This window comes from Bos taurus, chromosome 5 (assembly GCF_002263795.3).
Source record: "Bos taurus isolate L1 Dominette 01449 registration number 42190680 breed Hereford chromosome 5, ARS-UCD2.0, whole genome shotgun sequence".
In the NCBI taxonomy this organism is placed as follows: Eukaryota; Metazoa; Chordata; class Mammalia; order Artiodactyla; family Bovidae; genus Bos; species Bos taurus.
Genome location: NC_037332.1, coordinates 101,035,096 through 101,048,665, shown reverse-complemented (window position 1 = coordinate 101,048,665; position 13,570 = coordinate 101,035,096). Strand labels below are relative to the sequence as shown.

The window sequence follows — 13,570 nt, the reverse complement described above, 5'->3', positions numbered from 1 at the left end:
GGCTTCATTGCTGAGTATAAATACATGAAATTAAACCTGACAACCTATGATGTCTGATAATAACTTGATGGTGATTTTCTATGCAGGTAAGATGTGATTTCTATGTGAGCTTTCCCAGCATGGCTAAATGTGGATCTTAGAGTCTTAGAGGAGGTATCATTCAAACTAGCAAACACTAATCAGGTGTCTAGGCTTGAGGGTTGTTGAAAGTTACTTCCAGTGGCTCACAAAACAGTAAGTACATGCCTATTGTTGTCAGGACACCGTGGTGGCTCTCCAAGCTCTCGCCAAGTATGCCACCACTGCCTACGTGCCGTCGGAGCAAGTCAACCTGGCAGTGAAATCCGCTCAGAATTTCCAGCACACCTTCAATGTTCAAGCTGCCAACCGTCTGGTGTTCCAGCAGGAGATGTTGCCCCATATCCCTGGGGTGTACACCTTGGAGGCCTCAGGCAAGGGCTGTATTTATGCGCAGGTAAGCAGAGCTCTGGGCTTCCCAGGTGGCTCAGTGGTAAACTATCCACCTGAAATGCAAGAGACACGGGTTCAATCCCTGGGTTGGGAAAATCCCTAGAAGAAGGGAATGGCAACCAACTTCAGTATTCTTGCCTGGAAAATCCCATGGACAGGGAAGCTTGGTGGGTGACAGTCCCTGGGGCCGCAGATCAGGCACAACTGAGAGACAAAGCTGAGCTCCAGCAGGATTAGTGTGAGTTGGGGAGGAGAGTCTGAGAGTATCTCAACCTCCAGCAGAATCTTCTCTATCTTATTTGCAAGGAAAACCATACAATCTTTAAAATTCTCCCCAACTCTGATTTCTCCAACTGTTTTTTGTTTCCTCCAACTAGACGGTGCTGAGATATAATATCCTCCCTCCGAAAAGTCTGGAGGCCTTTAGTCTTAGTGTGAAAACAACGGGATCTCAGTGTAAGCAACATACTTCACTTGGATCCTTGGTGCTGACGATCCAAACCAGGTGAGGAGAGCAGAGAGGGGTTGGGGGACATCTAGAATAGGGTGGCTGAGCTGGAGTGTGTGTGTGTGTGTGTGTATTGTGAACACACAGGGTGCTGAGAGGGAAGACAATGGGCTGACACAGGTTTGCTTCTTTCTGCCCTCAGTTATGTGGGGAGTCGCAGCTCTTCCAATATGGCTATTGTGGAGGTCAAGATGCTTTCTGGATTCAGTCCTGTGGAGGGCACCAATCAGTTAGTAAGTTGCTTCTGTTTTCTAGTTTTGAAGGGAGACTAATGGTCATAGCTTTTAATTATCATTAAAAACTGGTGAGTTGGGCATGATGGTTTATACACGCAACTAACTCATGATTATAGTTTCTAAATGGGCTACAAAGATACATTGAGTATATGAGATTGAGGGCAGGTGGAGAAGACGGCAACAGAGGATGAGATGGTTGGATGGCATTGTCAACTCGATGGACATGAGTTTGAGAAAGCTCTTGGAGATGGTGAAGGAGAGGGAAGCCTGGTGTGCTGCAGTCCATGGGATTGCAAAGAGTCATACATGACTGAGTGACTGAACATAAATAGTCTGATATGTTTAGTTATATCAAACTGATATGCCAGTTACTGTCTTGGTTCCTTTTTCTTATGTTTTTCCACATTAAGAAAACATATATTGCTTTTGTAACCATGGCAGAGCTTTGCAAGATGACCTTAGAGATAAGAAAGGCTCTGGCTCTCAGTCTCTCTCTTTTTTTCCATCCTTTCTTATTCAGCTTCTCCAGCAACCACTGGTGAAGAAGGTTGAATCTGAAATTGACACACTCAACATCTACTTGGAAGAGGTATGGGGTCAGGAACTGATTGCTGTGTGTCTTTTCACTCCCCTTCTAATGTACATGTACTAGTGTCACACACATGAGTTTGAGCAACCTGAGAGGGTAAGTGTTCACAACCACTTTGGAGTAAGCCTTGTGTAGTTTCTTTTGGAACAACTCTGGTGAGTGAACAACTTTGGGGCTTCCCTTGTGGCTCAGATGGTAAAGAGTCTGCCTGCAATGCAGGAGAACTGAGTTTGATCCCTGGATTGGGAAGATCCCTTGAAGAAGGGAATGGCAACCTACTCCAGTATTCCCGCCTGAAGAATTCCATGGACAGAGGAGCCTGGGATCACAAAGAGTTGGACATGATTGAGAAACTAACATACACACACACTGGTTAGTGTATCAGGAACAACCCTGAAATCATGATGCTGTAGTTTAAATGATGTTTTCATACACACCTTCCCCGAGTCTCACATACCACCCCTCCTTCTATATAAGGAGACTGAGGCTGAAGTGATCGAGTAGGTGTGCTTCTCAACTCAACCTTTTTGTCAGGAGTCAAGGTGGGAGTTGAGCCTGGGGATACTAATTTCCACAACACCATTCCTAAGACTGCAGTGGCCAGATGGTCTGTGTACCAAGCCAGATTTGTCAGTCAGCTTCTAACTCGAGACATCAAGTCTAATGGTCTAAAAGCCAATCATGATTATATCTGTGACTATTTCCTTTTTTCTGTGTATCTTTTCCCCTTTTCTCTTTACCAATATCATCAGAGGGCAATCTTATTCACGTTTAACAAAAGTTACTTTTGGCTTTCTTTCTCTTCTCTGTTGTTCTTTGTTATTTGATTATTTGCTTTTGGTGCTCTGTTTAATTAATTTCTTCCTTTTTAAAAATTATTATTATTTTTGGGCCCAAGACTTGAGGGATTTTAGTTCCTGGACCAGGGATTGAACCTGGGTCCATGTAGTGAAAGCACTGTGTTGTAATCACCAGACCACCAGGGAACTCCTTCTTTGTTTTGGGCTGAAGACAGGAGAAAAGGATATTTTCTGTCATTCCTTTTCTAACTTCTTAAGTTGAATGCTAAACTTGTTTATTTTTAATCTCTCATTTTCTGATTAATTTAAACTATAAATTTCCCTCTAAGTATATTCTTTATCCAACAATTTTTGACATGTATTGTTTTCTTTAATGACTTACTTTATATTTTAATTTTTTGAAAATTCATGGGATATTTAAAGCCACTTTTTTGTTACTAATTTCTAAGTTGCACTATGGTCTGAGATCATGATAGTGAGCTTCTAAAATGCATTGGGTTGTTTTTTTTTTTTGTTATCTAATATGTGGTCTGTTTTTGGAAATGTTCATTGTGTGCTACAAAAGAATATCCAGGTCCTTTCTCTTGGGTCGGGAAGACCCTCTGGAGAAGGAAATGGCAACCCACTCCAGTACTCTTGCTTGGAAAATTCCATGGGTGGAGGAGCCTGGTAGGCTGCGGTCCTTGGGGTCGCAAAGAGTCGGACATGACTGAGTGACATCACTTTCTCTTTTTCTTTCTCTTCTCTTGGGCATGGATTTATCTAGATCTAAAAGTCCAAAATGATTATTTCTGTTGTTCATGCCTTTGTTATCCCTGCTTATTTTTTCTGCTCCATCTATCAGTTTTTGGAAATTTGTCAAAATTTGTAATTACAGTGGTTGATTGGTCCTTTATCCATTTAGCTATGCTATTCTGTCAGTCATTTCTTGATATATTTTTTGATTATATAATTAAGGTTGTATGTTTTATGAACATATCTTTTTAAATTTCCTTTTTATTAGTATATACTGTCCTTCATTTACATTATATATATCTATATATATTTCTTTGCCTTAGATTTCTACACACATGTGCACTTTTTTTCCTTTGCCTTAGATTCTGTCTGATCAGATATTAAGTCTGCTATCCCAGCTTTCTTTTGGTGTATATTAGTCATTTGCTTTAAATCTTTATGATAACTAAATGATTGATGAGAGCAGTGGTTCCAAAGATGTTTTTTCAGGACCCCTCTATACTCTTAAATGATCTCAAAGAGCTGATGATAGTGTGGGTTACATCTGTTTATCTTATTAGAAAAGATAATGTCTTATCTTATTAGAAACTAAAAATGATAAAAACATTAAAATATTTATTAGGCTATTTAAAAACAATAGTAATAAGCTCACAACATTTTAATATAACATTTCATGAAAAATGTATTTCCCAAAACAACAAAAAAATTAGTGAGACTAGCAGATTGTTTTACATTTTTGCTTTAATATCTAGCTTAATCAGAGAGAGTGAAATTCTCCGGTCTGCTTTGGCATTCAATCTGTCGAAATATCACACATCAAGTAGTCCCCTTCCACTAGTACAGTGAAAGAGAATGAGAATGGAAAAAAGTGAATACTGTCTTAGTATTAGCCCTGGGATTTCTTTGGAAGGAATGATACTAAAGCTGAAACTCCAGTACTTTGGCCACCTGATGTGAAGAGTTGACTCATCGGAAAAGACTCTGATGCTGGGAGGGATTGGGGGCAGGAGGAGAAGGGGACAACAGAGGATGAGATGGCTGGATGAGAGAGTGACTCGATGGACGTGAGTCTCAGTGAACTCCGGAAGTTGGTGATGGACAGGGAGGCCTGGCGTGCTGCAATTCATGGGATCGAAAAGAGTCGGACACGACTGAGTGACTGAACTGAACTGATTATTCCCAAAATAATTCTGCTTTCACAAATTGCCAGATAGTCTTGGGCATTCCTGAGAATTCCCAGACCATGTTTTTAGAAGCCCTGTACCCACTCCAAGAGAAGGCAATGGCAACCCACTCCAATAGTCTTGCCTGGAAGATCCCATGGATGGAGGAGACCGTTAGGTTACAGTCCATGGGGTCGCGCAGAGTCAGACACAACTGAGTGACTTCACTTTCACTTTTCACTTTCATGCATTGGAGGAGGAAATGGCAACCCACTCCAGTATTCTTGCTTGGAGAATCCCAGGGACAGAGGAGCCTGGTGGGCTGCCGTCTATGGAGTTGCACAGAGTTGGACACAACTGAAGCGACTTAGCAGCAGCAGCAGTACCCACTCCAGTATTCTTGCCTGGAGAATCCCATGGACAGAGGAGCCTGGCAGTCTACAGTCCATGAGGTCTTGAAGAGTCAGACAGAACTGAATGAATAAGGACACAGAACATACCTAAAAAAATCTCTTTCAAAATTTCTTCCACTTCAGCATTTATAACTTCACGTCTAAATTTATAACATAAATCTTATTTTTTCTATTAGAGTAATTTATGCAATTGTCTTGAACTCTCCATTCATTTATTTAACAAACAGTTTTTGAGTGATCAACATATACCAGATACTCTTCAACATGATAGAGATGTGGCAATAAAAGTCATAGACATGACTCCTGTCCTCATGGAGCTGATATTCTAATGGAGAGACAAATAATATGCAAATTAAAAAATACATATATATGCACAAACATACATATTTAGGAATAGTTTTAATAGTCATTAGTGCTATGTAGGAGTGTGGTGGGGCTAAGCCAGGATATGACTTTTATTTTATTTTATATATTTGCCTGCACTGGGTCTTAGTTGTGGCACTCAGGATCTTTGAACTTCATTGTGGCATGCAGGATCTTTAGTTTCGGCATGTGAGCTCTTAGTTGCGGCATGTGGGATCTACTTCCCTGACCAGGGATCAAACCCAGGCCCCATGCATTGGGAGCTCAGAGTCTTAGCCACTGGACCACCAGAGAAGTCCAGTGTGACTGTTTTAAAGTCAGGTGGCCAAGAAAGGCCTCTGTGAGGAGATGTCATTGGATCAGAGAGCTGAATGAAGAGAGAAAACCAATCGTGTATATAAAGCTGTTTAAGGATAATGGAAGCTTCTGTTCCTTTGGCCACTGCACTTAATTTAGTAGAGGAGCTGTAGCTTAGACCAGACCAAGAGTGGACCCATTTTACAGAAGGACCAGGAAACTGTAAGATGCTGAGAAGAAAGCCAGAAAGACAGCAGGAGGCAGTTTTGGGAGTGGCAAGAAGCAGAAGTAGAAGGGTTTCAGGAAATCTGTGTGAAGACAGCAAGAGTCTTTCTTTTTTTTTTTCCATTTTTTAATTTATTTTAATTGGAGGCTAATTACAATATTGTGGTGGTTTTTGCCATACATTCACATGAATCAGCCATGGGTGTACATGTGTTCCCCATCCTGAACCCCCCTCCCACCTCCCTCCCCATCCCATCTCTCAGCATCATCCCAGTGCACCAGCCGTGAGCACCCTGTCTCATGCATTGAACCTGGACTGGGGATCTATTTCACATATGATAATATACATGTTTCAATGCTATTCTCTGAAATCATCCCACCCTCGCCTTCTCCCACAGAGTCTAAAAGTCTGTTCTTTACATCTGTGCCTTTTTCAGCAAGAGTTTTTCAGTCTCCACATTGCAGAGATGTTATTTTCACTTTTGTTTTAATGGGATGTTTGTCTGTCTTATAGCTCGGGAAGGAAACTCAGACCTATACCTTCACCATCAGCCAAAGTGTGTTGGTCACCAACCTCAAACCAGCAACCATCAAAGTCTATGACTACTACCTGCCAGGTGAGGGCCCAGATTTACCTGCATCTCCTGACATATTTCTGCCTCCTTTTTCATGATCTCTCTCTTAATTTTCCAAATACTCTTTTCCAAGCCAAGTGCACATCATTATCTGATCTCCTAACACACTTTGATTCAGTTATATGCCACTTTTAAAAAGTCTTCTGAACTAGACATATTTTATACAATGTGGTCCATAGACCAAAAGAACAGTATTCTCTAATGACTAACCATTCTTAATATGTTTGCTTAGATGAATAATTTACTGCAAGCATGCAAATATTAGTCATTGAAAACGTGCTGTATTCTGAATATGCTCATAACCTATAGAAATCTTTTGGAAAGGGTTAAAGCGGTAACTTTTGTTCTAAATGGATTTTTTTTTAACAGTAGCTTTTAAAATTTATTTATTTTAATTAACTTATTTTATTTTTGGTTCTACTGGGTCTTCATTACTGTGTGTGGGCTTTTTATAGGTGCAGCGAGCAGGGGCTACTCTTTGTTGTGGTGTGTGGGCTTCGTATTGCGGTGGCTTCTCTTCTTGTGGAGCTTGGGCTGTGGAGCGCCGGCTCAGTGGTTGTGGCCTACCGGCTCAGTTGCTCTTTGGCATGTGGGATCTTCCTGGACCAGGGATTGAACCCGTGTCTCCTGAACTGGCAGGCGGATTCTTCTTATCCACTGTACCACCAAGGGAGTCCTAAACCGATAACTTTTATGTAGTTTCTCTCTGAATGTGTGAGGTCTGCAATATAATGATGTATGTTGTTTAATTTTACAGATGAACAGGCAACAATTCAGTATTCTGATTCCTGTGAATGAGGTAAGCCCAAAAGAGAGAAGGGTGGGCTTTGGGGATTGGGTGGTAATATTTAAAATTTCGGAGAAGGCAATGGCACCCCACTCCAGAACTCTTGCCTGGAAAATCCCATGGACGGAAGGAGCCTGTTAGGCTGCAATCCATGGGGTCGCTAAGAGTCGGACACGACTGAGTGACTTCACTTTCACTTTTCACTTTCATGCATTGGAGAAGGAAATGGCAGCCCACTCCAGTGTTCTTGCCTGGAGAATCCCAGGGACGGGGGAGCCTGGTGGGCTGCCGTCTATGGGGTCGCACAGAGTCACACACGACTGAAGCGACTTAGCATAGTATAGCATAGCATTTAAAAGTTAAGGAGTACTTCTGAGTTACTAGTATTATCTTTTGGAAGCTTATATTTGATAAAAATAAACTTTCCTTTTTTGTCCTGAATTCTTTTATTTAAAAAAATTGAGGTATAGTTGTACACTATGTCCTGAACTCCTGGAAAAAAGAGTAATCATCTCTATCGTTCACACCAGAAAAAGTTAATAGTGGTAGTTGTATGAAGGGGTTCTATGTGATTTTTAAAACCACTGGTTTTTTATTTTTCCTAGCTGAAAAATTTTCTAATTATTAATTATATATCTTTTTATATAAAAATACTAAAGCAAAAGTAAAGATGACTTGATTCTACTTCCCTGAGATAACACTCTTACTAATAATCCCATCCCGTGTTTTGAGAGATTCTTTTTTTTTTCCTAGACAGAAAAAAGCTCCTCTATAACTGTGAAGACTTTCTGAGTATCATGATATCTTCTGTTTTTGTCTTTCCCCCAGGAGAGAAGTTGGAAAGAGACTAAAGAAATCCTCCATGATGTTGTTGAACAGCATTCTTCTGTCTCTGAAAGCAGAACTCATTCAGTCAAACAATTTGATTTCTCTTCTCAAGAAATAAAATGCAACCAAGTTAAATGAAGATTGAGTTGACTCTGTGGGGTGATTAATGACTTGGGCAGCATTCCACCTAGCAAGCAGAAGGATGCGCCAAGGCATTGTTGTTGTTGTTCAGTCGCTAAGTCCTGTCCGATTCTTTGCGACCCCATGGACTGCAGCACCCCAGGCTCCTCTGTTCTCTGATATCTCCCAGAATTTGCTCAGATTCATGTCCACTGAGTCGGTGATGCTGTCTAATCATCTCATCCTCTGCTGCCCTCTTCTTCTCTTGCCCTCAGTCTTTCCCAGCATCAGGGTTTTTCCCCTGTGAGTCAGCTCTTTGCATCAGGTGGCCAAAGTTATTGGAGCCTCAGCTTCAGCCTCAGCCCTTCCAATGAATATTCAGAGCTGTACAAAAGGAAATTAGCAAAAGAAAGGATTATTTTTGGGCCAGGACATCTTCTTTTAGGGAGAGAATGACAAGGGTTTTACCACATAGATGGATGGAGAGGGCCCACGTGGCAGATGATCTCATTGGTGGTGAGCAGAAAACTCTGGAATAGTTGATTAAGATTACATTCTGGGGGAAGGTCAAGACTGCAAGTAGGTCAGGTATTACATTTAGGGTTGGTATCAGGAGCTTTAGCACAAGTGATACCATTTTGGGCCTGTGGTTATTCTCTTTAACAGTCTGACTAGTGAGTGGGTAATGGATGTGCAGATCTGAACCTCAGCTACTTTCTATGGCTTCACAGGTGCAGAGGTGCCAGAATAAAGTGCTGGGGAAGATGGCCTAGGAATCACCACACACAGGAGGAATTGTACAGGAAAGCTCCTTGGGGTAGGATCATTGGTTTAACCATAATGTTGAGCCATCTGGGAGTCTCCAGAAAGGAGATGATGGTAGAGGTGTTCCAGGGAACACAAAAATGTCTTCCTGGAGTTTAAATCTAAGGGAAGATGTGATTTAGGTATTTGGGAATAGACTAAAAAGATTCTTTTTTCTTCTCTTTGAAAAGAAAATTTGTGCACTTGACTGCATATTTCCATGGATACCAAAGGTTCTGTTTAAATCTGATGATTATTCTTTAACAAAAACTCACATTATAGTTTCTTCTTTAAAACTTTTGACCCAGACTTCACCAAGAATCGAGTTAAGTATTCAGAGAGCAATCCAAAGAGAATCGTAATTAAGGGCTTGCATTCAGCCAGTTGTCACTGCAGGGCAAACAGTGATCAATAACAAGAAAAGTGGCTGCCAGAGTTCCCTTACTTAGTGGCTTTGCTTTTGTTCAGCCTTTTCCCATTTGGGTTACCTGTCACAGGGTGATCTTCCTTGGGGAAATGTTTTTGTTTTGGAAACAAGTTTGGAGGCAATGGGAATAGCAGTGGAAGATAAATGATATTTAAACAGAGAAGATTCTCAAGGTAATTACACCCTTTTACCCTGGCTCTCCACACTCTGATCTTGCTCCTCTAGGTCAGAAACTCTGACCAAAGAATCAGGGAAAAGTAAGTCCATGATGTAGAGATATTTCCCTAAACCCAAAGGAATAAACTGTTTGTTCCTTATCTCCACCACCCTAGAGGTTGCTCTGCTCCTCCTAGGAGTTCTCAAAGTGAGAGAAGATGGAGAATGTATCCCAGAAGGCCATCTCTAATCCTGCCTTACCCTTTGGTATCGTGGGAAGAGAACAGAGAACCCTAAAGAAGGCAGTCATGGGACTTCCCTGGTGGTCCAGTGGGTAACATTCTGCACTCCCAGTGTAGGAGGCCCAGGTTCAATTGCTGGTCAGGGAACTGGATCCCACATGTAACAACTAAAGATTAAAGATCCTAAGTGCCGCAACAAAGACTTGCACAACCATATAAATATAAATAAATAAATATTAAAAAAAAAAAAAAAGGAAATCGTGAATGCTCCTCCTACCCAATGAAAGTTCCAGCCCCCTACTTTTGGGTCTGTAGTTCCTGCCAAAACTTCTCCTTTTTTGCAATGGACAGATGCAGTGGTCTTCAAGATTTAGGAAGTTATGTCTGGGCAAAAAAACCCAAATCAAATGATTATAAGAACAATTCTTGTATCTTTTGGATGGAAAGAATTATCTCATGATTTAGGACCATCAACTATATTGAATGAAGAGAGGTTCATGAGAAAATTCACGTCATTCAACTTATTGAAATATAAACATTTGTGCATATTTGAGAAGCAAGGTGATTTTAAGGATTAAATAGCTTTGCCTGGAGAATCCCAGGGACAGAGGAGCCTAGTGGGCTGCCGTCTATGGGATCGCACAGAGTCAGACCTGACTGAAGCGACTTAGCAGCAGCAGCAGCAGCATTAAAGTGATAGGGAACTTTCCTGGTGGTCTACTGGCTAAGACTCCAATGCAGGGAGCCTGGGTGTGATCCTTGGTCAGGGAACTAAATCCCACATGCCACAACTAACAGTCTATATCCTGCAGCTAAAGATCCTGCATGCTACAATGCAGACCCAGAACAGCCAGATAAATAACATTTTTTAAAAAAGTGACAGTGTTCTAGTATATATGGTTAAATATTCAATACATGCCTTTATTAATATGCCAGGTACTTTGCCTGTCCTGGGAATACAAAGATAAACGAGGAGCTCACGGACTAGTGGAACGAGAAAACAAACACATTAACAGTTGTGATACAGTGTGACAAAAAATAACGATAGAACAAGTACACAAAGCTATGGGAGTAGAGAGGAGAGGTGCCTTCCCAGGCCAAGGTGATGGGGTGTCAGGAAAGACTTCTTCAGATTGGTGCCTGAGCTGGATGAGCAACAAGCAGAAAAAGAGGGAGCAAGTTTGGGCAAAGTGAGTAAAGTGAAGTGAAGTGTTAGTTGCTCAGTCACGTGCGACGCTTTGCGACCCCATGGGCTGTAGCCCGTCAAGCTCCTCCGTCCATGGGCTTTTCCAGGCAAGGATACTGGCATGGGTTGCCATTTCCTTCTTCTGGGGATCTTCCTGACCCAGGGATGGAACTCGAGTTTCCTGCGCTGTAGGCAGTTTCTTTACCATCTGAGCCACCAGGGAAGCTTGGGCTACATATGAAAGACAAAGGAGGAGAAGAAAGCATGGTATTTCACCGGAGTAGTTCAGTGTCCTCCTGTGTGGTATATTTGTGTGTGTGTGTGTGTGTAAGTAGTAAGAGGTTAGGTCAAGAATTGCTTTTTAGAACGATCATTCTAGCAACAGAGTAAAGAATGGAGGAGAGAATGGTAAAGCTGGGACTTCCCTGGTGGTCCAGGGGTTAAGACCCTGCACTTCCAATGCAGAGGGCAAAAGTTCAGATCCTGGTGGGGGAACTAAGATCTCACACGCCTCAAGGCTCAGCCAAAAAAAATAAAACAAAAAGAGTAAAACTGAAGTCCTCAAAATCATTTAGGAGGCAATACAGCAGTCCAGGTAAGAACTGGTAAACTGCCAGTGGGGGTGAAGAGGAGGGGACTTATTCAAAAGTTACTCACTGAGGAGACAGCCTCAGGAAGACACAGGGATATCAAAGACAAAATATACCAGGCAATTAAGCAAATGGTTTTATTCAGGCTGTTGCAATGGAGAACATGTTCATTAACGAAGACAGTCTCATGGGAAAGAAAAGGGACCTGAGATTTTACAGAAGGAAAACTTAGGGCGTCGTGTATGGAACTTACTGCAGTCATGAGACTTTTCAGAGAATATACAAGAGTAGTATGATTCTTTGCTTTGAGCTGTTTTCCTTGACACCAAAGGTTTTGGGGTTTGGAAAACAAAAGGATGGTAGGATTTCTTAACTGGCTTATTTTCCAGGAACACAGGCTCAGATAAAACTTGATCCTGTCAGTGACTGATTGGATGTAAGACAAGAGAGTCATGGAAGTGTCTGGGAAGCTATCAGGATGCTAAACTGTAAGAGGAAAATCTTTTCCTCTACCCTCTTAGATTCAGTGACTGGGGCCTGGGAATAAATTGGCAAAAGATAGATTAACAGGAGAAAAGGCTTATTTCGTGTTCACGTCATTGTTTGAATGGAAAAAAAAAAAAGGAAAACCCAAAGAAGCAGTCAAGCCTAATTTAAGAGAAATGACAAAACAAAGGAAAAGGGATTTAGGCTTCTAGGGGTTGTCGATGGTGGGATGGTAAATATACAGGCAAAAAGGACTAGGAGATGAGGGTTATTTTAGTAAGGTTTTTTTATGAAGATGAAAGTCAATGCCACTTAAAAATATTTATTTGGTTGTGCCAGGTCTTAGTTGTGGCATGCAGAATTTTCACTGTGGCATCCGAGATCTTTAATTGCGGTATACAAACTGTTACTTTCAGCATGTAAGATCTAGTTCCCTGACCAGGGATTGAACCCAGGCCTCCTGCATTGGGAGCTCGGAGTTTTAGCCACTGGACAACCAGGGAAGATCCAACCTTTCCAAATTTTTGCATAGGAATTACTCATAGAATTTCTCAGTACATGGTCATCATCTTGAATATGCAAGAATGTATCCTGTGACAAAGCCCCTCATCAGTGCAATCCTCCCATATTAGTGGTCTTGAGTCTATGGGGTCGCACAGAGTCGGACACGACTGAAGCGACTTAGCAGCAGCTCTGTACTATTTTTCAGTTTTTAGGAGATGTGATTTAGACTGTTTTCTGAATCCTGGATAAAGTTCATGAACTGCTGACCATTGGCAGAAGATAGAATTATAGTTTATTTAGAATTAAAAATGTCTTTAGAATCATCTAGTAACTAAAAAAATGAAGAAACAGACACAAAGAACAGAATTCTTTATTATATCCAAGACTAGCTGAATAGGAGACCTGAGGGCTGTGGAAACTGAACAGGCTGTAGTATCACAGAAAATCTAATGTGCTAATGAGTCTCCCTAACAATGGGCTTTCTGCAGTGTGTGGAAGGTGGAGATGATTTGAAACAAAGGACAAGATACCTTGGCTCCTTTAAAAAACCAAAAAACAAAAACAGAAAAACTGTTTCTCTGGAGAAATTCTGGACAAATGTTCAGAGAGGGTCTCTTACCCTGGGGATGAGGAATTTCTTTAATTAGGTCTCAGTTTTGTTCCCCAGGAAGGACGCACCAGTTCATGTTCTCTGAGACTGTGGCTCCACCCTCTGGGAGATCCTTCTATGCTAATTTCCTCTTCGGCCTCATCTGAAGAGAGCATCGGACCACTGAGCAGGTTTACATCACCTGCAGAAGCTGAAGTCCAGGAGTCATTATCCAATCCCAAATACTCACAGATTTCTTTTTTTTAAATTGAATTTTTATTTTCTATTGGGATATAGTTGACTTACTCCCAAGTTTCTTAATTCATGGTCATGGTTTCAAAATTTAGGTGGCTTCCTAATCTTCTTAAAAATTAAAAAAAATTTTTTTCTTTTTTTTGTGGTATAGTTGCTTTATA

The 13,570-nt window shown here is 41.3% G+C and overlaps 1 protein-coding gene across 4 annotated transcripts in view; it reads left to right on the top strand.

Moving 5' to 3' along the window:
* The window catches only part of A2ML1 (alpha-2-macroglobulin like 1), a 50,260-nt gene extending 42,071 nt beyond the window's left edge, over positions 1-8,189 (top strand). For all 4 annotated transcript variants that reach the window (XM_010805531.2, XM_010805533.3, NM_001191301.2 and 1 more), the window contains exons 30-36: positions 260-475; positions 849-976; positions 1,122-1,212; positions 1,736-1,804; positions 6,315-6,417; positions 7,193-7,234; positions 8,051-8,189. In XM_010805531.2, the coding sequence (XP_010803833.1) occupies positions 260-475; positions 849-976; positions 1,122-1,212; positions 1,736-1,804; positions 6,315-6,417; positions 7,193-7,233 (648 nt within the window). In that variant the 3' untranslated portion in view covers position 7,234; positions 8,051-8,189. The remainder of the gene's footprint in view (positions 1-259; positions 476-848; positions 977-1,121; positions 1,213-1,735; positions 1,805-6,314; positions 6,418-7,192; positions 7,235-8,050) is intronic.
* Positions 8,190-13,570: the final 5,381 nt, after the last annotated feature.